Source organism: Nuphar pumila, chromosome 16, assembly GCF_984573655.1.
Source record: "Nuphar pumila chromosome 16, dmNupPumi1.hap1.1, whole genome shotgun sequence".
Taxonomy (NCBI): Eukaryota; Viridiplantae; Streptophyta; class Magnoliopsida; order Nymphaeales; family Nymphaeaceae; genus Nuphar; species Nuphar pumila.
The window spans coordinates 2,788,962-2,816,063 of NC_143264.1; the positions used below are offsets into that span (position 1 = coordinate 2,788,962).

Genomic DNA, 27,102 nt, shown 5'->3' on the forward strand with positions numbered 1-27,102 from the left:
CTATAGCTGAGATTTTTACCTTTGGACATAAACCTTCTTTGTATTTTGGATTTCCTCAAAGGAAAAGAAGAAGAAAAAATCCATTAAATTCACGATCGAAAAACTGGACAGATCTACGAGCAACTTTATCTGATCACCCATCTCAAGCCAATCCGTTAAACAAACAATAACCCCAATAAATATAATTTCCTGTAAAACCCTCGCAGTTGTTATAGGGGTGTCAACGGGTCAGATTTACCAGGACCCGATCCATACCAAACCATATAGGGTCTGAGTATGGTGATAAATAAGAAGACCCGATACCCGAATGTCTGATTAATACTTGGTCTGGGGTATATTATGGCCGGAGTCTGGTACATGTAGTTCTTAATGAGTCTGGGTATGATTTCTCTTATATTGGGTTCAATTAGACTCAACACTACAAGAAAAATGCTAATTAGCGACAAAAATTTATGACGGATTTTTTTCGTCGTAAATTTGCGACGGATTAGCGAGAGAAAACTATTTGTAGCTAACTTTCGAAATATTTGCAAAAGTAACGACGAAAATATTTCCCTCGCTAAATCCGTCACTACTTAGCGATGGATTAGCGACAAAATTTTTTCGTAACCAAAACACTACAAAAAAATACCAATTAGCGACGAAATTAACGAGAAAATTTTTCCATCACTAATCCGTCGTTAAATAGCGACGGATTAGCGACGAAAAAATTTCTTCGCTAATTTAGTCGCTAATTTTCGATTTAAACCGTCCCACCTGAAGCGCGAAATCCACAGGTTTCTTGTAGTGCTAATCCACAGGTTTCTTGTAGTGCAAGTCCAGACCTGATACCATACACAAAATTTGGGGTCAGATCAAATCTGGTTCACAATGGGTCTGAACCAAACACGGCCCGTTGACACCCCTAAGTGGTTAGGATTGACATAGAAAACACAGGGAACACCATGATTTATGGGTACGGGTCGAGTTTGCCCCAGACCTTATAGGGTCAAGGTTTAGTGATAAATAAGAAGATGCTATTAAAATCCAGGTTGAACCTGAAGAGTCAGATTAATATATGAAGCCCGGTATGGTTTGTGAAATTTCATACCAGAGCAATTCTCACAAAAAGAAAAAAAAGAAATTTGGATCAACCTGCAAAAGGCACTCATTTCATTTCATACATGTGCATATATTATTTCAAACCAAGTTTCGAACTGGATCTGAACTTATAAACAAAAAAAGAAAAGACCTAGCCATCTCATTCCGCCATCTCATTCCACCATCTCATAAAACTATAACATCTCCACAGCTTGTGAATTACTGAAAGAACACAGACTGCATTTTATTTCAACGATAATATACATCAAACATTTCAATGACTTGGAGAATATCAAACCACAAATTGGGTTTTTATGGCAGTATAAATCCACAAAATATTAGTACCTTAAATCCTCAAGAATACCATAAAATGTCAAATCAAACATTTTTTATTGTCCTATAGAACATAATTTGAAGACAGTAAAGCATATATAAAATTATAAATTAATAAAAGAGAATGAAGCTCAAGACCAACATGTAAAAGGGCTTAAAGTAGGCTAACGAAAAGCATCTTTAAGCAATTATTGACTTGCAATAAGATTGTCAAATGGAAAGGGTGTGACTTCTCTCTCTCTCACGGGATGCCTAGCTACATTGGAAGTACAAAATCATATGAAATCTCAAGGGAATGAAGCAAAGTAAAAAGTTGGAAAAGAAGTGAAATACAAAAAGCACACCTGTGAATAAAATTTTCTGAAATATGTGAGTTCACCTGATCATGCTTCCTCACGGTTGCTTGGGATCCTTTGTTGTTACGATCCTACTTCACTCGAGCCGCCTGGCGTACCATGTCCCATCTTCAAGTTGGTTAGCCAGGATGATTTTAGGAATGTGTTTGACCATGGAGTGATCTTTCCCTCCATGCCTTTGTATGCTATCTATCAGCTCCACCGACGTATTTGCCAAATGAAGTTGTCGGATGGTGTTGATGTGTTGAATTCCACGAGGCACCCTCTTCATCTCCTTGCATTCTTTGATCCATAGCTTTTGAAGTTTGGGCATCGCTGTCTCTTCCACCCACACATTTTCTAATCTTGCAAGTCCTACAAGATTGAGATCCTTTAGCTTGGGAAAACCTCCTGATCTGTCGCACCGTAATTCTTTCCCGTCGTAAGCCTCGGAGAGGTAAAGATCCACTAAATTTGGCAACCATTGAAGAGAAGAAAATGGATCTTGGCTTAATCTGGAAAAGGCCAGTGTCAACCTAGCGAGGTTGCTGAGGGAACCGATCCAACATGGCAACTCATTTAGAGGTGCAATTATTTGGATATCTTCAAGACGACTTGGTGGGTGCAACAAATATTTCAGTTGGAGAGGCTCTTCCTCCCCATTACCAACTACACGGAGTGTAATCAGGTCTTTCATATTTGCAATGGACGCACAAAGGTGACTCTCATGTTCCCTTCTCACCATGAATATCGCAAGATTTTTCAGTTTGGTCAAGTTACCGATCCTTTGAACAATCTCTATAGTAGCATTTATGCCCAAGAGTTTTTGAAGGTCTGTAACCATGCATATTCCCTTTGGCATTTCACATCCCACCAACTGCTCGAAGGTAGGCGGGAAATTAACAAGCGGAAGAGCACATAAGTAGTGCAAGCTCTTCATGTTTGATGTTTCCTCTGGTAGAGTTTTAATTGGGGTTTCTCGGATATCTAATGTTTGTAGGTTGTGGAGCTTCCCGAAGGAGCTTGGGAGTCTCCTGATATTAGTGCGACTCAAGTTCAGGTATCTCAAATGAAATAAATCACCCAGAGCAGCAGGCAGTTCTTTAATGGGAATGCCTTCTAGATCCAACACCCTCATTAATCTTAAACAGGAAAGCCTAGTAAAGAAGGAAGAAGGCATGGTACCTTTCTCAAACAAGAGTAGGGAGCGAATATGCGATGCACTTTTATTGCTCAACGAAATGATATCATAACTGTCATTGTGGAGTGACAAACGCCTAATTCGTTCATTAATCCCTGCACTTTCCTTTGTTAAAACAGTGCAAAAGTTCTGATTCTTTGATGTGGATATAATTAATTCACGCAAAAGGTCATGAATTCGGCATGAATTTATTCCAAGTTCTCCTGCCTTCCAGCTCACAGTTTGGAGTAAGCTCCTTTGTATAAGCTCGTCAAGGTACTGCTTCCCTAACTCCTCTAATGCTATGCCCACTTTGTTTTCTACGAGGCCCTCAGCCACCCATAGTCTGACCAGCTTATTTGTTTTAATTAAATAATCCTCTGGAAAGACACCACAATACAAATAACAAGATTTAAGGTGCAAGGGTAACTCGTCAAAACTCAAAGAAAGGATTGACCCCACTCTACCCAAAGGATGATCGCCATCATTCAAGTTTGAACTAAGGCTATCATGAACAATTCTCCATTCATGTTCAGATTTCCTTTTGCGCCACATAATACCTCCTAAGACTACAATGGCAAGAGGTAAACCGTCACATCTTTTTCCCAAATCATTGCATACTTTTTTAAGATCAAATATTTTGAGGCTCATCTCTGAATGCCTTCTTACAAAATAGGCGCATTGCTGTTTTATTAGTTAGGGGTTTTAGGCTGTGGACATGGCCCATCAAACCAACTCTATCTTCTATTGGGTGAGTAACATCATTTTTGCGAGTTGTGATCATGATTCTACTTCCACGCATAGTGATTGGTAATGCAGATTGAATCTCATCTAAATCAGTTTTGCTCCACACATCATCTAACACAAGAACGTACCTTTTATTTTGAAGGTAAGAACCGAGCGTTCGCTGGAGTCTTGAAATGTCCATCTTCTCTATGCCACGTGGACAAATCTCTTTCCTTGACTCGTAAAACTCGCTCCTTGAGTTGTAAAAATCTCTTATGCAGGATACTAGAATATTTTGAACATTGAAAGATTGGGAGACAGAAACCCAAGCATAACATTCAAAGTGTCTCTTTACTGCTTGGTGATTAAAGACTTTCCTTGCCAGGGCAGTCTTCCCTGAACCTCCCATCCCGACCAGAGAAATTGGTGTAAGTTGTTGGTCTCCCCCTGTCAACCACCCTATTACTTTTGTGATGTCTCCGTCGATTCCCACCAAATTTAGTTGTTCATCATGAGGCGCTTCTCGGCGATTTTGGAGCCCTTCAAAAGCAATTCCTTCTTGCAATTCCTTGAAAGAATATCTATTTCGTCTTTCATTGAGGCTCGCCACTCTGGTCTTGATGGATTGCATTTTTTTTGCAAGTTTACGACGGGTTCTCCAACGCGACGGTGAGTGAGAAACCTTTTTGATGGAGGCCCTAACCCCACTTGATTGTTGTCCTCCAAATCGAAGCAGAAACTCATCAAGGGCGTCCTCGATATCATATGCAACATCCCTCACTTGTTCGACCCACTCCTTTATAGTATCATCACCATCCTTTCTTCTATCAGCATCCTTTAAAAAGGATTGCATGCTTCTCAATTCCCTCTTCAATTCGTCCACTTCATCTCCAACTCCTCTCAGCAGCTGCACTTCGCCCATCACCAAGGCTTCCAACTTATTGAGCAGGTACTCCACGGGAAATTGAGCCATCGCTCCAGCTCGTCCAATTCCCAGATTTTCCTCCTACCTCTCTCACTCTGTACCTCTTGATCATGCTCTGTTTTTTAAAAGCAATGTGTGTCGGACCCTAAGCTCGAATGGAGAGAGCCACAGCCACTCGTTTTATGATGATAATGTACTATTTTTCATCCGAGAAAAGAGAATACCATTTGTAGATATTATCGACGAGTCAGCCGTACTGAGAAAAAAACCAGTACAGTTGAGCAGTTGAGAGCAATGACTGACAGCTAGAGCTGTCCCCTCACTTTCCATCAGCATTAATACCAAAGGGTGGTGGATGGTTGCGATTGTCTTTCTCACTTTCCATCAGCAATCAAAGACCCTGGTTCAGGGTCTGGGTGAATATATTAATATTCCCCAAATTGTACATACATGAAAAGATGGATTCGTATTAGGGCTTGAAATGGATTGGATATGGTCCGATATCTGATCCGAGTCCGATATACCTTTTCACACCCTAACTTTAAAAAATCCTACGATAGGTAAAACCCATATAATTCTAAAAAAAACCTTCGAAAATGTCCAAAACAACCAAATTCACTAATTTTCTCAATTTTTTTTCACAACAAAAACTTTTTTCTGTTGATCACTGGACAGAAAAAACATTTTGCCATCTAATCACTTCAACCATTTCTCTTTTGGTCTGTCCTCCGGTCTTTCTCTCTTTTTATCTGAATGTCCGGATAGGACTAAGGCTCATCCTTATCCTCTATCTCAACATACAAACATCCATCATTTTAAGATTTGAACCATTTGGATTCAAAAATGTCCCAACACAAGGTAACGTGCATTTGGATAGAGCTGAATATCAACCTGAACCCAACATGCTAATGTCAGACTTGGATCCTTAAAGTTATAAGATCTGAATGTGCATTTGGATCACTTTCACTTATGTCAAATTAAATTGTTTTTCGATCAAAATGCAATCCTACATGTAAAGAGCTTGTTTTTAACATTTATTTGCCTGATCGAGTAGTACCACATATTTTTTTAATCTGAATTCAACCCTACCTCGTTGGATTCGGATCAGATCAACAGTTTGAATTTGAGATTCAGATTAAGATGTGACATGATTCACCATTATGCGATCCGTTTGTAATACTAATTAAGTTTTGATGTCAAATCATCACCTTTGTTGTAAATAGAAGCCCTTATTTAGTAACAAAAAAATATTTCCTTTTCTTTTTTATAATTTATATAAAAACAAAGCACTCAAAATGGTTACCGAATATATCATGATTTTCTTTAAATATCAATATTGCTTTCAACAATATTATATTTATTTTACTTGATCAGGCTTCAATAAATGCAAACACTATTTTCAGGAATATGAGGATAAGATGACAATTAACATCATCCACCACTTAGGGAACGCGTTACATCCGTATATTCAATGGCATTCTTCACCACATTGTTAGTTCTGTTTGTATCTGTCCACCATTAACTCTTTTTTCGGATTTATAATCCGAACAAACCGCACCCAACACGAAAACCTGGTTGCTACTAATAAATATATCTAGAATGTATTTTGCATTGTAGAGTGCAGATGGTTAAACAATAAGTTCAAGAGTATAAATCTCACTGCTTACAGATTTTAAAAATGTATTTATTTTGTAAATGGGCCAGTTTGAGCATGGGTCAGTCTGTTTAAAGTACAATTTCTATCATTTTTCAATTTTAAAAAGTGCTGGTTAATGAGCCAACTCGAGCTCAGCTTGTCTAACTCAGACTCAACATGAGCTCAAGCACCCCACAAGAATGAGGGGAGGTTGAAACACCCTCTTTTCAATACATTCAGCTTGTTTACCAGCCTTATTATCACACCATTGCTGTTTGTTTGCTTTATTTTCAAAGTATTTTGAAGAATTCTAGCTTCTTAGTATGGGCCAACCACTCCCAACTACTCTCCTTAATTCATGGGCTTTTTGTCTCTTGCTTTTTTGACTTTTTAAAAATAAAAATTAAATGCATGATTGAATTCAATTTTTTTTTCTTTGAAGTAGCATGGGCTCAGCTCATGCTCACGTGGGCCATATGCTAACCACTTTTTTTTAATCCCCAAAACAACATTCTTTTTGAAAATTTTGAACACCTTTCTTGTTTCTTTGTAAAATTTCAATTGACTCTTTTCAAAAACCTCATTAGTTTTCATTTTAAAGTTAGGCTTTTAAATTTTTAAAAGCATCATTTCTAACTTATGTTTTATGAAATTAATTTAAGCTTTTAAATCCATTTTCTTAATTTTTTATTATTATTAAAATATTTTAAACAAAAGAAAACTCTTTTATTAAATAAATTGTTAAAAGAAATATATATATATATATATATATATATTAGGCTAACACATACGTATACATAAATTTTTACGTTCACATTCATATACATATGTAGACACAAAGGCTCGTACATGAAATTTGAAATTTCCATTATAATTCTAATATTTTTCTCAAAAAAACCGTGGTTCTTACCGTCCAAACAAACATTGGACTTGAAACAATTATTTCAGAATGAATAAAACCAATGTTTTGTTCCATTCTTTTTGTTCATTTCGTCCAACTTTGGACAAGTCATCAAACGTACCCTAAGGGTGTGTTTTGTGTGTCACGGCAAGTGGGCTGTCTTTGCAGAAACACATGGATGGGTGTGCGTTAACATGGGGCCTACAGTGACAAAGTAAACAGTGCAATCCACCGGTTTCACAAAAAAACCCTTGACGGGCATGCTATTCTACACACTAGATGAATCTATTTTTACAGATACGGTTTCCCTGTGGGTCCGATTCCATTTATGTGTCTGAAGGATCCACGAAAAGGCACCCTATTTCTTGACATGCAAACGCCCCCTAAATACAAAAACCAATATGCCCCCCCCCCCCCCCCCCCCCAAAAAAAAAAAAAAGTAAACAGCCACGGAAAAACAGGGTGATGGACACAATGAATCCAAAAAACACACATAAAAAAAAGAAATTGGTTTTGACTAACACACTCAAATAACCAACATAACAAACAAATGGACCAAAAAAAGAGTGAAATTCAAGAAAAAAGAGAAAAACTCACCGACTTTGAGGCAATCAAGGAGGCCATCCTCAATCCCACTGGAGAGAGACGGAGCGAGTCTATCTATACAGAGAATAATATGAATCACCCCTAGAAAAAAAAATACAAGGTGACGTGCACTAGCTGCTTCTGCCAGACGAGCAGAGACCCACGGTTGGTACATCCAACAGATATTTATTATTACCTAATTAGCTTACAAGAGACAAGACAAAAAAAAATACATGTAAAATACATCTATCAGATATTATCATTACCTACTTTTGAAGCTCCGAGTTGTTAATTGGTTGGATCTATGACCCTGGTCCACGTCTGGGCGAAGCAGATTATATGTTACCCCTCTAAACAGGGCATCTCATGCTCGAAGGTCCCAAAAAGCACCACATATTTAAGCATGTGTGTCTCGTATCCCCATGTTTGTCAGCATTAATTAACGTTGGAGTTTGATGTGATTGCAAAGACTTAAGTACCCTCTCCTCCATTGGTGCCAAAAAAAATGACGATTCTAGAAAAGGAGTGGTTGTAAAGACTTAAGTGCCCCGAAGATGATTATTTAAGACTCAGTCTCTGCACTGCAGGATTATCCGAGAAAGAAATCTCCCCTCGAGGACGCCATGAACATCAACCCTCTCACTCACTCTCTCCCTTCTCTTTCTGCTTCTGTGCACATCCAGTAGAAGATCCTACATTGCTCCATCGAGCACCGACTGAGCTGCACATTAACTGTTGTGGAGCCTGATTCAGAGTTTTTACCCTTACAGGAGGAGGGTTTGGGGGCTCCTCTCAGCGTGGGTAGAATCATTCAACTAAATGAGTTGTGGATCCTGATTCAGAGTTTTTACTCTTACAGGAGAGGGGTTTGGGGGCACCTCTCAGCATGAGTAGCATCATTCAACTTGAAGAGTTGTGGAGCCTGATTCAGAGTTTTTACCCTTACAGAAGGGGGGGTCTGAGGGCTCCTCCCAGCGTGGATAGCATCATTCAACTTGATGAGTTATGGAGCTTGATTCAGAGTTTTTGCCCTTACAGGAGGAGGGTTTGGGGACTCCTCCCAGCGTGGATAGCATCATTCAACTTGATGAGTTGTAGAGCTTGATTCATAGTTTTTGCCTTTATAGAAGGGGGGTTTGAAGGCTCCTCCCAGCGTGGGTAGCATCGTTCAACTTGATGAGTTGTGGAGCCTGATTTCGAGTTTTTGCCCTTACAAAAGGGGGGTCCGGGGGCTCTCCCCCTGGCGCGGGTCCCGCTACGCGGTCAGCGGTACAGGGGGGCTACCCCTGGCGAGGGGCTCGGGGGGCAGCGCCCCCCGGACCAAATTTTTTTGGGGCCTTGTATAATTTTTTTTTCTTTCCCTCCTTTAACTATCGAAAAAGAGCAATAAAGCGTTTTGTTTAATCGTGGGGCTCATATTTCCTTCGGTTATTTCTTTCTCAAGGTTTTTGTAACACCCCTTCCCACAATTTTTCTATTTTTCTTTTTCTGTTTCTTTCCCATGATTTTTCAATGACTCCCCTACAACGATTTTTAGTGTTGTCGAGTCTCCAACGAGCCCCACAACGATTTATAGTGTTGTCCGGTCTTTCAACAGCGATTTATAGTATTGTCGGGCCTTCCTACAATGATTTATAGTATTTTCGGGTCTTTAACAAGTCCAACAACGATTTATAGTGTTATCCGATCTTTCAACAACGATTTGTAGTATGGTCGGGCCTTCCTACAGTGATTTATAGTGTTTTCGGGTCTTTAACAAGTCCCTCAGCGATTTATAGTGTTATCCGATCTTCCAACAACGATTTGTAGTATTGTCAGGCCTTCCTACAGCAATTTATAGTGTTTTCGAGTCTCCAACGAGCCCAACAATGATTTATAGTGTTATCTGACCTTCCAACAACGATTTGTAGTATTGTCAGGCCTTCCTACAACGATTTGTAGTGTTTTCAAGTCTCCAACAAGCCCAACAACGATTTATAGTGTTATCCAGCCTTCCAACAACGATTTGTAGTATTATCGGGCCTTTCTACAATGATTTATAGTATTTTTCAGCCTTTCAACGGGCCCAACAACAATTTATAGTGTTATCCGGCCTTCTAACAACGATTTGTAGTGTCTTCCGTAAATCATTATAGTGATTTGTAGTGTTTTTGGGTTGCACAATACAGAATAATAGGGGTCTGATTTTTAGTTAAAATGGAGAATGAAATGACCATAGAAATCGCTGAAAATTTACAGGAATAAATTAACTCAATAACAAAGACACCACTTTTTACGGATTTGGAATATAACCTTCGGTTAGTTAGATATGGCCCTGACAAGTTGGTCCTAATTCGGGTAACGATTTACAGCGATTTGCTTTCTGAATAACACTACAAATCGCTATAATGATTTGAGGAAGACACTACAAATCGCTATAGTGAGATCCACCAACACTATAAATCGTTGTGGGGCTCGATAGAGACCCAAAAAGCACTACAAATCGCTATAGTGATTTGCGGAAGACACTACAAATCGCTATTGAAAGACCCGATAACACTATAAATCATTGTGTAGCTTGTTGGAGACCCGAAAATACTACAAATCATTGTAGAAAGGCCCGACAATACTACAAATCGCTGTTGGAAGGCCGGATAACACTATAAATCAATGTTGGGCTCGTTGGAAGGCCGAAAAACACTAGAAATCGTTGTAGGAAGGCCTAACAATACTACAAATCACTGTTGGAAGATCATATAACACTATAAATCGCTGTGGGGCTTGTTGGAGACCCGAAAACACTACAAATCACTGAAGGAAGGCCCGACAATACTACAAATCACTGTTGAAAGATCAGATAACACTATAAATCGCTGTGGGACTTGTTAAAGACCCGAAAATACTATAAATCACTGTAGGAAGGCCCGACAATACTATAAATCGCTGTTGAAAGATCGGATAACACTATAAATCGCTGTGGAACTTGTTAAAGACCCGAAAACACTATAAATCACTGTAGGAAGGCCCGAAAATACTACAAATCGTTGTTGAAAGACCGAACAACACTATAAATCGTTGTGGGGCTCGTTGGAGACCCGACAACACTAAAAATCGTTGTAGGGGAGTCATTGAAAAAATCATGGGAAAGAAATAGAAAAAGAAAAATAGAAAAATTGTGGGAAGGGGTATTACAAAAACCTCGAGCAAGAAACAATCGAAAGAAATATGAGCCCCACCATTAAACAAAACGCTTTATTGCTCTTTTTCGATAGTTAAAAGAGGGAAAGAAAATAAAAAAATTATACAAGGCCCAAAAAAAAATTGGTCCGAGGGGCGCGGCCCCCCTTGGACCCCCGCCCATTGACCGCGGAGCGGGACCCACGCTGGGAGGGAGCCCCCAGAACCCCCTCTTGTAAGGGCAAAAACTCTAAATCAGACTCCACAACTCATCAAGTTGAACGATGCTACCCACGCTGGGAGGAGCCCCCAAACCCCCCTCTTGTATGGGCAATAACTAAGAATCAGGATCTACAACTCATCAAGTTGAACGATGCTACAGTCAGTGTGCAGGTCAGTCGGTGTTTGATGGAGCAATGTAGGATCATCTGCTGGATGTGCACAGAAGTAGAAAGAGAAGGGAGAGAGAGTGAGAGGGTTGATGTTCATGGCCTTCTCGAGGGGGAACTCTTTGCCTCCCTTGATTTCTTCTCTAGAGAGAGAGAGAGAGAGAGAGAGAGAGAGAGTTTTACAATGTTTTACGGAGAAGGAAGAAGAAGAAGATGACGATAAAAAGTTCAAACAGATCGTTTCGCCGAATGACCATCGGATCGCCGACTCACCATCGGATCGTCGGCTCACCATTGTTTCGCCGGATCACCATCGATGAAACGATTAAGGTTCGTTTCACTGTGTAGACTTTGAAGAGTCAACATCATCCTCGACTTTATGGATAGAGGACATGTTTGTCCTTTTTTTGAACCGTTTGTTTTTTCTTTTTTGAATGAAGGGCATTTTTGTCATTTTCTCAAATCGTCATTTTATGAGAAGAATAGCAAAAAAAGGTACTTAGGACTTTGCAACCACACCAGACTCCAATGCTAAGTGATGTCAACATACATGGGAATACGAGCCCCATGTGCTTGTATACGTGGTGCTCAATCAGACCCCCGAGCACAAACGTGGGATTCAATGAATCATCGGGGGAGATTATACACCACGGTCCCATCTCCAACAAAAGTCTCAAAATCTTAGGTCACTCCTCCCACCCTAACTTAAAAAATCCCTTAAAGATGGGTACAAACCATATAATTCTAAGAAAAACATTAAAAAATATCCAAAACACCAAAAATCTCTATTTTTTCTCAATTTTTTCACGACAAAACCTTTTTGGTTTGGACGACAAACTTTTTTTTGATAGATCACTGACAAAAGTTTTTGTCGTCCCGACAATAAAAACTTTTTGCCATCTGATCACCGGCCGACAAAGGTTTTTGCCGTCCTCCTTCAACCATCTCTCTTTTGGTTGCCATCCCCTTTGGTCTTTCTCTCTTTTGATCTGAACAGCAAAATTTGTACTGTCTATTATGAGACAGCAAAAACTTTTGCAGGCTGTTACCCTGAATGTCCATATATGCCTAGGGCTCATCCTTATCCTCTGTCCAAACATACATCCTCATTTTAGGATTCTAACAGTTGGGATTCAAACTTGCAAGCTCCCAACACAAGGTAACGTTCTCTAGCTGCTCCTACCAGACAAGGGGAGCCCCCACTGGTAAAAAAAAAAATTGCCTGTTATTTCTTTTACATTCCATAGAAGTCACTGTCCGTTGGACTCTCAGTCGCTCACTGGGTGTGCTGCGAGTGCCTTTAAGTGGTGGGCTCCGTGAGAGCTTGGGTGTTGGTGACTCCACCCAAAGTTTACCAGGCCCATTAAGTGACCCAATTCACGCCGAGGGTACTTCGTCATTAAAAAAAAAAAAAAGTCACTGTCGACGCTTGGTATAAACAGTTTGATGCTTATCCATGGCATGGCAACCATGATAGACGTCATTGTACCCATGAGATGGGTCTCACTTTGCAATGACCCTTATTTTTTTTCTATAAATAAACCTGTGATAAAGTTACGATGCAGATGCTATCAAATATAATTTCCTGTAAAACCCACGCATAAGGGTGGCAATCCGGTCCAGTGGGCGGGTTGGTGGGTCAGGTTAACGGGCTGGCGGGTCAGAATACCTTAACACGAACACGAACGGTTTATTAAACGGGTAACCTGACCCGACACGGTTAACCCGTTTAATAAACGGGTTGGGTCGACATGACAATTTAGAATTGCAATCAATTCGAGGCTCTTCTAGATATAATTTTAATTGTAACTTTTGTGCTTTATTCACACTCCCAGACTTCTCAAATAAAGTAAACTCCTACACAAAAAAAGAAATTTTATTAAAAAAAAACATTGACAAACATAGTAATGAAAATATATGTATTAGAAGTAATTACCATAAAAAGTGAGTTATCATAGTAATGAAAATATATGTATTAGAAGTAATTACCATAAAAAGTGAGTTATCTTTTGAACCACATTCTAAAATATTATCCAGACGAGTTAGGGTTTTATATATATATATATATATATATATATATATATATATATATATATATATAAACGGGTTGACGGGTTCGTGTAAACGGGTTGGCGGGTTGGCATACCCCTAACACAATCACGACCAGCCTGTTTAATAAATGGGTTAGGTGGGTCTACCCGTTTACGACACAAACCCGTTTAAGCCAAACCCTAACCCAGCTAAGAAGCGGGTTGGCGGGTCGGGTCAGATTTTGCCATCCCTACCCACGCAGTGGTTATAGAGGTGTCAACGGATCGGGTTTACCAGGACCCGATCAATACCAAACCCTATAGGGTCCGAGTATGGTGATAAATAAGACGACCCGATTAATTCCTGGGTCCGAATTTGAAGGTCCGATTAATACATGGTCCAGGGTATAGTTTGTGAAATTTTATACCAAACTCAGCCCTAATCCGAGTTCCGATTAAGACCCGCAATTGTTCAATGTAAAAATGATAAAAAATTACTGTATGGCCTGGGTCTGGTTCATGCATTTCTTCACCGGCCAGAGTATGGTTTATCTTATATTAGGTTCAATTATACTCAAGTCCAGACCTGATATCATACCCAAAATTTGGGGTCAGGTTTGGTTCCACCTTGGTCGGAACCAAACCTGACCCGTTGACAGCACTAAGTTAGGGTGGTACTTGATGTAATACGGTGGAAACCCAAACATGAAATAGATTTTTATTGGAATTATACCCGCGGCTTGATTGGTGGGTGTCCTTTGCGGGTTAAGGCACTCAACTTGGGTTTAATATCTAAGGGTTCCTCGTCCTTAAAAAATAGGATTGACATAGAAAACCAACTTGGTTATTTACCATGCCCTAAATTAAAACACAGGGAACCTCTTGATTTATGGGTACGGGTTGGTGTGACCCAGAACCAACCCGTACCAAACCCTATAGGGTCAGGGTTTAGTGATAAATAAGAAGGCCTGATTAGAACCCAGGTTGGACATGAATGGTCCGATTAATATATGAAGCCGGGTATGCTTTGTGAAATTTCATACCAGAGCAATTCTCAAAAAAAAAAAAATCATACCAGAGCCACCGGTCAGGTACCATAATCTCAAATCTAGTTTGGGTCTGAACCAAACCTGACCCATTGACACCTCTACTCTTGATAGGGAGCGAACAGGTTGGATAGAGCTGAATATCAACCTGAACCTAACATGCTAATGTCAGACTTGGATCCTTAAAGTAAGATCTGAATGTGCATTTGTATCACATTCATATATGTCAAATTAAATTGTTTTTGGATCCAGATCGGGTTCTGATCACTGTTGGATTCGGATCAAAATGCAATCCAGCTACATGTAAAGAGCTTGTTTTTAACATTTGTTTACGTGATCGAGTAGTACCACATGTTTTTTAAATCTGAATTCAACCCTACCTCGTTGGATCTGATTCAGATCAGATCAACAGTTTGAATTTCAGATTCAGATTCGAACGTGACATGATTCACCATTATGCGATCCGTATGTACTGCTAATTATGTCTTCACTATTACTTGAAACCATATTAATACAAACTTGATGTCCTTTTGTCTTCCTACATGTCAAATCATCACCTTCTCTTAGTGGGTAACAAAAAATATTTCCTTTTCTTTTTCATAATTTATATAAAACTAAAAATATAAAAACAAAGCACTGGAAATGGTTACCGAATATATCATGATTTTCTTTAAGAATCAATATTGCTTTCAACAATATTATATTTATTTAACTTAATCAGGATTCAATAAATGCAATCACTATTTTCAGGAATATAGGATAAGATGACAATTTATATAAAACTAAAAATATAAAAACAAAGCACTGGAAATGGTTACCGAATATATCATGATTTTCTTTAAGAATCAATATTGCTTTCAACAATATTATATTTATTTAACTTAATCAGGATTCAATAAATGCAATCACTATTTTCAGGAATATAGGATAAGATGACAATTAACATCATCCACCACTTAGGGAACGCGTTACATCCGTATATTCAATGGCATTCTTCACCACATTGTTAGTTCTGTCTGTATCTTTCCACCATTAACGTTTTTTTGGATTTATAACCCGAAGAAACCGCTAGTAATAAATATATCTTGCATGTATTTTGCATTGTAGAGTGCAGATGGTTAATACAGCTTACATATTTAAAAATGTATTTATTTTGTAAATGGGCCAGTTTGAGCATGGGTCAGTCGGTTTAGAGTATAATTTTAATTATTTTTCAATTTTAAAAAGTGTTGGTTAACGAGCCAACTCGAGCTCAGCTTGTTTAACTCAGGCTCACCATGAGCTCAAGCTCACCACAAGAATGAGGGGTGCTTGAATACCCTCTTTTCAGTTCATTCAGCTTGTTTACCAGCCCTATTATCAAGTTGTGACATAATCACACCATTGCTATTTGTTTGCTTTAGTTTCAATGTATTTTGAAGAATTCTCGCTTCTTAGTATAACTTGAAATTAGAGTTTAAATTTTCACAGTTATTAAATTTTTTTTTATTGAAGAAGTGCATAAAAACCACAAAAAATTGGTGCTACAATGACCATGAGAAGCGCCATGAGGATAATTCACAAGGGTCTTCTTGTTGGTTTGAAAGTACCACGTACCTTAGAACATTTCAAACTCCCCTTGTTTTGAGAGAACCTGCTCGGCTTTAGCATCAGTTTTACTAGTAGCAGTGAGCTTGCGCTTGGGCACAATATGAACACGTCTCTGATTTGAGCTAAAAATGTTAGATAACTTCAAACCATAGTCACCTATATCGTTCAAGGTATTATCGTTTTCCATTCCTATTTCTTTCGCTTTACACTCATTTCCCCCTCTCTTCCCTTGTGGACATCGGGTCATGTTGGACTGACCATGGGTCTTTGTTTTACCAAGAGAAGACCTACATGTGCATATATGACGAGCCCAGGCTGTATTATTTCAGACCAACTTTCAAACTGGATCTGAACTTATTCATGGAAAAAAGAAAACACCTAGCTATCTCATTCGACCATCTCATAAAACTATAACATCTGAACAGCTTGTGAATTACTGAAAGAAGACAGGGACTGCATTTATTTCAACGATAATATACATCAAACTTTCCAATGCCTTGGAGAATATCAAACCACAAATTAGCTTTTTATGGCAGTATAAATACACAAAATATCAGTACTTTAAATCCGCAAGAGTACCATAAAATGCCAAATCAAAAAATTCTTCATTGTCTTATAGAACATAATATGAAGACACTAAAGCATATATAAAATTACAAATTAACAAAAGAGAGTAAAGCTCAAGACCCTGACTCTTCAACTTCAAGAGGGCATAAAGTAGGCTACCGCAAAGCATCTTTAAGCAATTATTGACTTGCAAATATGTTATTTCCTGTAATCAAACATGTAAGATTGTCAAATGGCAAGGGTGTGCTCTCTCTCTCTCTCTCTCTCTCTCTCTCTCTCTCTCTCTCTCTCTCAGATGCCGGTTGGAGAGGCTCTTCCTGACCAATACCAGCTACACAGAGTGTAAGCAGGTCTTTCATATTTGCAATGGAGGCACAAAGGTGACTTCCATGTTCCCTTCTCACCATGAATATCGCAAGATTTTTCTGTTTGGTCAAGTTATGGATCCCATGAACAATCTCTGGAGTAGCATTTATGCCCGAGAGTTTTTGAAGGTCTGTAATCAATCATATTCCCTTTGGCATTTTACATCCCCCCAACTGCTTCAAGGTAGGGGGAAATTTAAGAACCGGAAAAGCACATATGTAGTACACGCTCTTCATCTTTGATGTTTCCTCCGGTAGACTTATAATTGGGGTTTGTCGGATATCTAACGTTTGTAGGCTGTGGAGCTTCCCGAAGGAGCTTGGGAGTCTCCTGATATTAGTGCGACGCAGGTTCAGGTACCTCAAAAGAAAAAAATCACCCAAAGCATCGGGTAGTTCCTCAATGAGAATGCCTTCTAGATCCAACACCCTCATCAATCTAAAACAGGAAAACATGGTAGAGACGGAAGAAGGCATGATACCTTTCTCAAACAAGAATAGGGAGCGAAGATGCGATGCACTTTGATTGCTCAATGAAATGCCTTCATGACTGTCATTGTGGAGTGACAAACGCCTAATTCTTTCATTAATCCTTGCACTTTTTTTTTTTGTTAAAACAGTGCCAAAATTCTGATTCTAATTCACGCAAAAGGTCATGAATTCGGCATGAGTTTACTCCAAGTTCTCCTGTCTTCCTGCTCACAGTTTGGAGTAAGCTCCTTTGTATAAGCTCATCAAGGTACTGCTTCCCTACCTCCTCTAATGTTATACCCTCTTTGTTTTCTACGAGCCCCTCAGCCACCCATAGTCTAATTAACCAGCCTATTTGTTTTGATTAAATAATCCTTTGGAAAGACACCACAATACAAATAGCAACATTTAAGGCGTAAGGGTAACTCGTCAAAACTCAAAGAAAGGATTGACCCCACTCTACTGCCCAAAGGACAATGCCATCATTGAAGTTTGAACTAAGGCTGTCATGAACAACTCTCCATTCATGTTTAGATTTCCTTTTGCGCCACATAATACCTCCTAAGACTACAATGGCAAGAGGTAAACCGTCACTTCTGTAAGATGCAGAGGACAAATGCTTTGAGGCTCATCTCTGAATGCCTTCTTACAAAATAGGCGCATTGCTGTTTCATTAGGTAGGGGTTCTAGGCGGTATTGGGTGAATAACTTCCTTTTTACGAGATGTGATCATGATTCTGCTGCCACTCGTAGTGTTTGGTAATGCAAATCAGATCTTTTCTAAAACATTTTGACTCCATACATCATCTAACACAAGAACATACCTTTTTTTTTTTTTTTGAAGGTAAGAATGGAGTGTTTGCTTGAGACTTGAAATGTCCGTCTCCTGCATGCCAAGCATAACAGTCAAATCTCGCTCCTTGACTTGTAAAAATCATTGCTTAATACACACTGATTGGGAATTCAATCTCTCGATGAGTTTGCCGTTCGGTGGTAAAACCCTGGTTTTAAAACCAGGTTGTGACTCAGCCGGGTGTTGTCCCGACGGTGTAAAACTGTGGCACACCCCTTGTCGCAAGGGAGTCGCCTGGCTTTTACTGAGCAAAGGCTTATCCCTTGTCCTCATTAATTTAAGGGGCTTGACACTCTTGGAAATGGAACCCGGACCACCGGTCAGGGTAACCAAGCCTCCTCTATTGTGCCAAACCCCTTAAGCAATAAGAAAAGACTTCATGAGAAAAAGGCATCCTATGATGAGGTCATTTCATGCGTGAAAAAGCCATGGTCAATGTTAAAAGAAACCAGTGATGATTGCGGGCTCTATGAAAAAATGGAGTTAACATGTTTGTTTCACTTGCATTGAAGGGTTTTATATGTAAACCCCCATTTTCATTTTCATGTGTAAATTGAGTCAAAACAAACGATTCCTAACTGTTATGAGTCATTTGTTTAGCTGACAAGCTACCAATTGCTGAACGCAACTCGTCCTTCTAGCCTTGTCTGTCTCCCTAAAAGCTGACAATTTACAACTCAAAACTCTGCAGGCTGACAAGCAGAAATAAACAAGTTTAGATTAGATGGTGATACCCTGATGGTTCTATTATAGTTCAGAGTACCGTTCGGGTGAGATAACACCAACTTGGTTGATGATTTATCATATTCTTTTTGTATTAGTCATGTTGTATTATAAATAATTGGATTTTTTGCAAATTGATCCCGGCCTTATAACTGATTTACAAAATAATCCCTGCCTTATGCCATTTTGTAACTCACCTTTCTCATCGTTATTACAAACTGATCCTTCTGTCAAGAGCAGTTAGTTTCACCATGGTTAACTGTTCACCAAAATGACCTTCATCAAATAGTTGTTTGAATAATAACTGGTAGGTGGGATCTGCATGCCTAACCCCAGTTTTGATCATAAAAAAAAAATTAAAATTTTTTGTTGTAGTATAATAACTTTTTGCAAATTAGACCTTACACTACAAGAAAAATGCTAATTAGCGGCGGAAATTTGCAACGAATTTTTTTCGTCGCAAATTTGCGACGGATCAGCGAGCGAAAACTATTTGTCGCTAACATTTGAAATATTTGCAAAATTAACAACGAAAATATTTCCGTCGCTAATTAGCGATAGATTAGCGACAAAATTGTTTTGTCGCCAAAACACTACAAAAAATACGAATTAGCGACGGAATTAGTGAGGAAATTTTTTCGTCCCTAATATGTCGCTAATTAGCGACGGATTAGGGACAGAAAAATTCCCTTGTTAATTCTGTCGCTAATTTTTTATTTAAACCATCCCGCCTGAGGTGCAAAATTTTCCCTCTCCCCATTCAAAATTTTTCCTCCATTTGTTTTTCCCTCCCCCCGTTCGATTTAAACCATCCCCACCTTCCTCTGATGACGCGCAGCGACCTCTCAAACCACGGAGGTCGACCTTCTCAGGCACCTCTCACACCACGTGCAGCTTCTGCAGTTGCTCTGCAGCGATCCCTCTGTCCCCGTCTCGTCGCCCAACCCGACAACACCTCCATTCTCAGGCACCTCTCGGTGGAGACTGCTCGGGCACCAACAACACCTCCATCCTCCGCGTCGTTGTCCAGCCTGATGCCTCCTGCAAGTTCTCCCCCGTCAACCCTGGCTATGCCGCCTGCCTTGACCGCTCCTCCCGGCGGTGCCCCTCGACAGTTTCCACCGCTCGTCCCGCCTCTCCCTCGCCGGATCCCGTCTCCACTACGACCCCTTCTCCCGCCGTGACTGGCTTGCTGCGGAAGAGCGTCCCGACGCCGGAATACGTCGGTTCTGTGCAAAAAAAATTGCTCCCTATCAGAGAACGCGCCGGCATTGAGCAAATTTTTTTTTATTTTTTTTTTAAATTTAACGACGGATTAGCGACGGATATTATCCATCGCTAATTTAAAATAACGAAGGACTCGCGATGGATAATATCCTTCGCTAATCCGTCGCAAATTAGCGACAGAATTAGCGGCGGATAAGTTCTGGCACTACTTAGCGTCGAAAAATTCACGATGAAAGTTATCCGTCGCTAATCCGACACTAATCCATCGCTAAACAGTTTAGCAACGGATTAGCGTCGGATTTAGGTCGTCGCTAATCCACAGGTTTTTTGTAGTGTTACCTTATTTACATTTTATAAATTGGTTCTCCTGTAAAGGTAGAACCATCAGTTTGTCTACCCATTGACCGTTACCATCAGGAAAACCAACAGCTGTTAACTTCATGGATTGATTTACAAGGGTTAATGAGAAGGCAGGGACCGATTTGCAAAATGGCATAAGGCAGTGACTGATTTGAAAATTGGCTATAAGTCAGGGACCAATTTGCAAAAGCCCTAAATAATTATATATTGAAATTCATTTAGTGACGTAATGGTTGGCGACTTAGAGAAACAGTCTTTTCTTGGATTAGAGATAATGTTTTTAAGTATCATTGGCTTAGTGGCATGCACTTATGGCTTAGCTGGGTGACGTAGAGATAAACGAGCCAAACAAACTAAACAAGCCTGTTTGGGCTTGGTTCGTTTACAGCCAAGTTTTGCTCGGACTTGGCTTGCATAGCTCCTATGAGCTGAGGCAATCACAAGCTTTTTTACAAGCTTAAGCTATATGAGCCGAACCCAAGCTGGCTCGTTAAGCAAAAAAACATGTGACCTCATTGTTATTTGTATACTTATGTAATCAGTTCTTCTGCCATATGTTTTTAGACATATGAAATACATAAACCTAGCTAAGGCAAACTATGTATACAATTCTAGATGAGCTAAGTTGAGATGAAGTACACCCATTGTTCATATTCAGCTCATGAAGACTATATGAGCTGCCCGTACTTATGCTCATTTTACGATTTTGACCGAGTCTTACATGAGCTGAACTGAGCCAATCGCTGAGTTTCATGGTTAGTTTACCAGCCCTTACTCGAGAGACATAATTTTTCTTAGATTATAAATTGCCCTTTTTTAATAGATATATTTTTTTGCTATTGAGTGAAAAGTTGGCACTTGCACCCAACTCAAGTTGGGCTGGTTTTGAAACATTACGAGGAACCAAGTTGCATACATACTGACAAAGGTGAACTGATCATAGACAATGAAGAAGCTTAGATGGAACCAATGCATTCAGAATGAGAAACTCCACATGATTAGCAAAGTTGAATCAATACTGAAAAATTGTGTCATTGTTCACAGAGTTTACATTGACTTTGCTAATCAGAAACCACTAGAGTCTACTTGCCCTCATGTCCACCAATGTAAATTCAACTCAAAGAGAAAGAAGAAAACGATTATAGACAAGTCTTAGAAAAAGCGATTGTGTTCCAGTCATCCATTGAGGTTATCATTATAAAGGAAAAAGAGAAAGATCTTGCTAAGGCTTCAAGAGAAGAAAGTCTTGCCAATATTCTAAAAAAAAAGATTCTATTGTACTTGAGTAAACTCCCGATGCTCTTATTATAGAGGAGAAGAGGTGTCTAAGAATTTCATCGAACAATCATTCTCAAATGAACATTCCATATTATGTCACGAAGAATTCATAAGTTGAAATTCCTCATGCCTCTTTTAAGGAAGTAAAAAGTTTTACTGATCATATTCCACAAGACAATTCAAAATTTGTCAAAGAAAGGTGTAATATCATCATGCTCATGCTATTCCTCAATTTTGTGATCTCAGCTTGGACCATGGGTAGTATCAAGGAAAGAACCAACATCTTCACAAGTTAAATTTGAGTGTTTGCCTCTAATGTTGAAAGAGGGTGTCACCTATAATTTACACTATACAAAGCAAATCTATGTTGGCCGGTCACACCTTCTTACCAACCCTTTGGCCTGGCATGCCCCTTCGGTTAGAGGTGAGTACCACCATTCCTATGTGGATTGGATTGCTAGAGCTAACATTGAAAATGTCATATATATATATATATATATATATATATATATATATGCTCACAAACATAGGGCTAGCTTGGTTTGTCCCATATACGTGCCTTGGAAAAAGAACTAAGAAGGTGGCTCAAGTTAGTTTCGCTCATCCTAGGCTTGTTCATATTTGGTTTGTCAAGATTGCACAAGTTTACTTGCTATAGGTATCTTAGTCGAACATGAATAGGAGCTTTTTATTTTGGCTCAGCTTGTATATTCTCATTCAAAAATTTTAACAACTCATGTAGCATTTCCAACATTGCGGCATTTGAATCGTGGGTAGGGGAGGCTTGGTTCTGTGTTCGGGCCAAACACTCTATGAGTGTTGGGTTAGTCGTTAACCTTTGAAAACCCCAGCTAATTCCCATAAATGTGGAGCACGGGAGAGTGGATAACATGGCTAATGCTATCGGATGGCAAGTGGGTTCTCTCCCTCTTTAGTGCCTCGGCGTCCCTCTATCCATGGAGGAAGCTACATTCGAGCTATTGTCTAGAGCTGGCTATTAAAATTAACAATTGTTTAGCTCATAGTTACCAAAAGTGCCTCCTTAAGGGAGGAAGCGCGCTTCCAAAGCGGGAAGCGCCACACAAAGTCGCTTCTCAAATCGCTTCCTTTTAGTTTTTCATTCGTGTTTCTTTCGCTTTGCACTCATTTCCCCCTCTCTTCCCTCATGGACATTGGGCGTTGGACTGACCATGGGTCTTATTTTACCAAGAGAAGACCTACACGTGCATATATGACGAGCTCAGGCTGTATTATTTCAGACCAAGTTTCAAACTGGTTCTGAACTTATTCATGGAAAAAGAAAACACCTAGCTATCTCATTCGACCATCTCATAAAACTATAACATCTGAACAGCTTGTGAATTACTGAAAGAACACAGGGACTGCATTTATTTCAACGATAATATACATCAAACTTTCCAATACCTTAGAATATCAAACCACAAATTAGCTTTTTTATGGCAGTATAAATACACAAAATATCAGTACTTTAAATCCTCAAGAGTACGATAAAATGCCAAATCAAAACATTCTTCATTGTCTTATTGAACATAATATGAAGACAGTAAAAGCATATATAAAATTCTAAATTAATAAAAGAGAGTGAAGCTCAAGACCGTGGCTCTTCAACTTCAAGAGGGCTTAAAGTAGGCTACCGCAAAGCATCTTTATGCAATTATTGACTTGCAATGTATACTTTCCTGTAATCAAACAAGTAAGATTGTCAAATGAAATAGAAAAAGTTGGAAAAGAAATGAAATAGAAAAAGTGCACTTGTGAATAAAATTTTCTGAAATATGTGAGTTCACCTGATCATGCTTATTGGGATTGTTGATGTTACGATCCTACATCACTGGAGCCGCCTATTGTACCACGTCCCATCAAGTTTGCTAGGCTGGATGATTTCAGGGATGTGTTTGACCATGGAGTAATCTTTCCCTCCACACCTTTGTATGCTTTTTATCAGCTCCTCCGGCATTTCTGACAAAAATAGCCGCCGGATGGTGTTGATGTGTTGAATCCCATGAGGCACCCTATTCATCTCCTTGCACCCTCCGATGTATAGCTTTTTAAGTTTAGGCATTGCAGTCTGCTCTACCCACACACTTTCTAATCTTGAAAGTTTTATAAGAAAGAGCGTCCTTAGCTTGGGAAAACCTCGTGATATGCCGCACCGTAATTCTTTTCCATCGTAAGCCTCAGATAGGTAAAGATACACCAAATTTGGCAACGATTGGAGGGAAGAAAATGGATCTTGGCTTAATCTGGAAAATTTCAGTTCCAACCTAGCGAGGTTTATGAGGGAGCCGATCCAACATGGCAACTCATTTAGACGTGCATATATTTTGATATCTTCAAGAGGTGTTGGTGGGTGCAACAAAGATTCCAGTTGGAGAGGTTCTTCTTCACCAATACCAGCTACGCGGAGTCTAAGCAGGTCTTTCATATTTGCAATGGAGGCACAAAGGTGACTCCCATGTTCCCTTCTCACCATCAATATCGCAAGACTTTTCAGTTTGGTCAAGTTACCGATCCCTTGAACAATCTCTGTAGTAGCATTTATGCCCGAGAGTTTTTGAAATATTCCCTTCGGCATCTCACATCCCACCAACTGATTGAAGGTAGGGGGAAATTTAAGAGGCGGAAAAGCACATATGTAGTGCAAGCTCTTCATCTTTGATGTTTCCTCTGGTAGACTTTTAATTGGGGTTTTTCGGATATCTAACGTTTGTAGGTTGTGGAGCTTTCCAAAGGAGCTTGGGAGTCTCCTGATATTAGTGCAACACAAGTTCAGATACCTCAAAAGAAATAAATCACCCAGAGCATCGGGCAGTTCCTCAATGAGAATGCCTTCTATATCCAACACCCTCATCAATCTAAAACAGGAAATCATGGTAAAGAAGGAAGAAGGCATGATACCTTTCTCAAAGAAGAATAGGGAGCGAAGATGTGATGCACTCTGATTGCTCAATGAAATGCCTTCATGACTGTCATTGTGGAGTGACAAACGCCTAATTCTTTCATTAATCCTTGCACTTTTTTTTGTTAAAAAAGTGCAAAAGTTCTTATTCTTTGATGTGGATATAACTAATTCACGCAAAAAGTCATGAATTCGGCATGATTTTACTCCAAGTTCTCCTCGCTTCCTGCTCACAGTTTGGAGTAAGCTCCTTTGTATAAGCTCATCAAAATACTGCTTCCCTACCTCCTCTAATGTTATACCCTCTTTGTTTTCTACGAGCCCCTCAGCCACCCATAGTCTGACCAGCCTATTTGTTTTGATTAAATAATCCTCTGGAAAGACACCACAATACAAATAACAAGATTTAAGGCGCAAGGGTAACTCGTCAAAACTCAAAGAAAGGATTGACCCCACTATACCCAAAGGATGATCGCCATCATTGAAGTTTGAACTAAGGCTGTCATGGACACTTCTCCATTCATGTTCAGATTTCCTTTTGTGCCACATAACACCTCCTAAGACTACAATGGCAAGAGGTAAACCGTCACATCTTTTTACCAAATCGTTGCATACTTCTTTAAGATGAGGAGGACAAATGTTTTGAGGCTCATCTCTGAATGCCTTCTTACAAAATAGGCCCATTGCTGTTTCATTAGGTAGGGGTTGTAGGCGGTGGACAAGGCCCTTCAAACCTACTCTATCTTCTATGGGGTGAATAACTTCATTTTTTCGAGTTGTGATCATGATTCTGCTTCGACGCAGAGTGTTTGGTAATGCTAATTGGATCTTTTCTAAAACATTTTGACTCCACACATCATCTAACACAAGAACGTACCTTTTATTTTGAAGGTAAGAATGGAGCGTTTGCTTGAGACTTGAAATGTCCATCTCCTGTATCCCATCTGGACAAATCTCGCTCCTTGACATGTAAAAATCTCTTATGCAGGATACTAGAATATTTTCAACATTGAAAGATTGGGAGACGGAAACCCAAGCATAACATTCAAAGTGACTCTTTACTGCATGGTGATTAAAAACTTTCCTTGCTAGGGTAGTCTTTCCTGAACCTCCCATCCCGACCAGAGAAATTGGTGTGAGTTGTTGGACTCCCCCTGTCAACCACCCTATTACTTTTGTGATGTCTCGGTCGATTCCCACCAAATCTAGTTGTTCATCAAGAGGTGCTTCTCGGCGATCTTGGAGCCCTCCAAAAGCAATTCCTTCTTGCAATTCATTGAAAGAATATCTATTTTGTCTTTCCTTGAGGCTCACCACTCTGGTCTTGATGGATTGCATTTTTTTTGCAAGTTGATGACGGGTTCTCCAACGCGACGGTGAGGAAGAAACCCATTCCAAGGAGGCCTTAACCCCACTTGATTGTTGTCCTCCAAATCGAAGCAGAAACTCATCAAGGGTGTCCTCGATATCATATGAAACTTCCCTCACTTGTTCGACCCACTCCTTTATACTTTCATCACCATCCTTTCTTCTATCAGCGTCCTTTAAAAAGGATTTCATGGTTCTCAATTCCCTCTTCAATTCGTCCACTTCATCTCCAACTCCCTTCAGCAGCTGCACTTCATGCAACACCAAGGCTTCCAACTTATTGAGCAGGTACTCCACAGGAATTTCAGCCATCGCTCAAGCTCCTCCTATTCCCTGATTTCCTCTACCTCTCTCGCTCTGCACCTCTTGATCATGTGCTCTCTTGGTGAAGATGCACATGAATATAGAAAGCCAACTCTTGATTGCATCAGAAAGCTTACTTAGCTACGATAAGCCCTCCAATTATCAGAGATGGACTGAGCCATCTCTCTAATTTACTAACCAAAAGAAAAGCTTTCTTCTCGGTTTCGTGGAAATATAGATTAGATTTATTTAATTTTAAAATAAAAACCTAAAGAAATATATGATAAACTAAAAGAGACAAAATAAAATTCTATATGACATTAAAACCGCCATATAATAGATGGAATCAGGTGATATTTGACTTATTGCCATTTTTTCATAAATTTGAAGTGTTGTTCAGTTATTTTTTTTCTTGAGGAGAAACTGGGTCACTTTTTTTTTCTATACGGAGCAATGTGGTCAAAACCGTATAGGCTATCGAATCATTTGGCCAACGATTCAGGTGAAAATGCCGATACTCTCAAAGTCAATCGTTCTGAATCGGCTAAAAAATAGTTTAAAAATTTTGTGTCAATCAGAACGTGACACGTGTTAAAATGATTAAAATAATATTAAAAAATTAAATTTAAGCGTGTGATTTTCTGCGAGACGATACGATACGAACAGCAGTTTCTTACAGATACTGACAACATTGATAAGGAGAACTGGGTCACTTAATGAGTAAAAAATTGGTGTAGGTACAACCATTGGTTTTT

The 27,102-nt window shown here is 39.4% G+C and overlaps 1 protein-coding gene and 1 long non-coding RNA gene across 2 annotated transcripts in view; both read right to left on the reverse strand.

Annotated features, from left to right (window-relative positions):
* Nucleotides 1-25,691, reverse strand: part of LOC149812666 (uncharacterized) — a 194,371-nt gene extending 168,680 nt beyond the window's left edge. The window contains exon 1 of the long non-coding RNA XR_016428289.1: nt 25,554-25,691. This is a non-coding gene — a long non-coding RNA (uncharacterized LOC149812666). The remainder of the gene's footprint in view (nt 1-25,553) is intronic.
* LOC149812670 (disease resistance protein RPM1-like) lies at nt 697-4,665 on the reverse strand. The gene is made up of 2 exons (XM_089991643.1): nt 3,563-4,665; nt 697-3,516 (listed from the first exon to the last, which is right to left on the reverse strand). Exons 1-2 carry the CDS (start codon nt 4,625-4,627, stop codon nt 1,846-1,848), a joined length of 2,736 nt encoding a protein of 911 aa, XP_089847769.1. The 5' UTR covers nt 4,628-4,665; the 3' UTR covers nt 697-1,845.
* Nucleotides 25,692-27,102: the final 1,411 nt, after the last annotated feature.

Coding starts and splice junctions, on each gene's coding strand:
- LOC149812670 (XM_089991643.1), bottom strand. CDS start 4,627: ATGGCTCAATTTCCCGTGGAGTACCTGCTCAATAAGTTGGAAGCCTTG. Junction 3,517..3,562: donor GAGATGAGCCTCAAAATATT/TGATCTTAAAAA, acceptor AGATGTGACGGT/TTACCTCTTGCCATTGTAGT.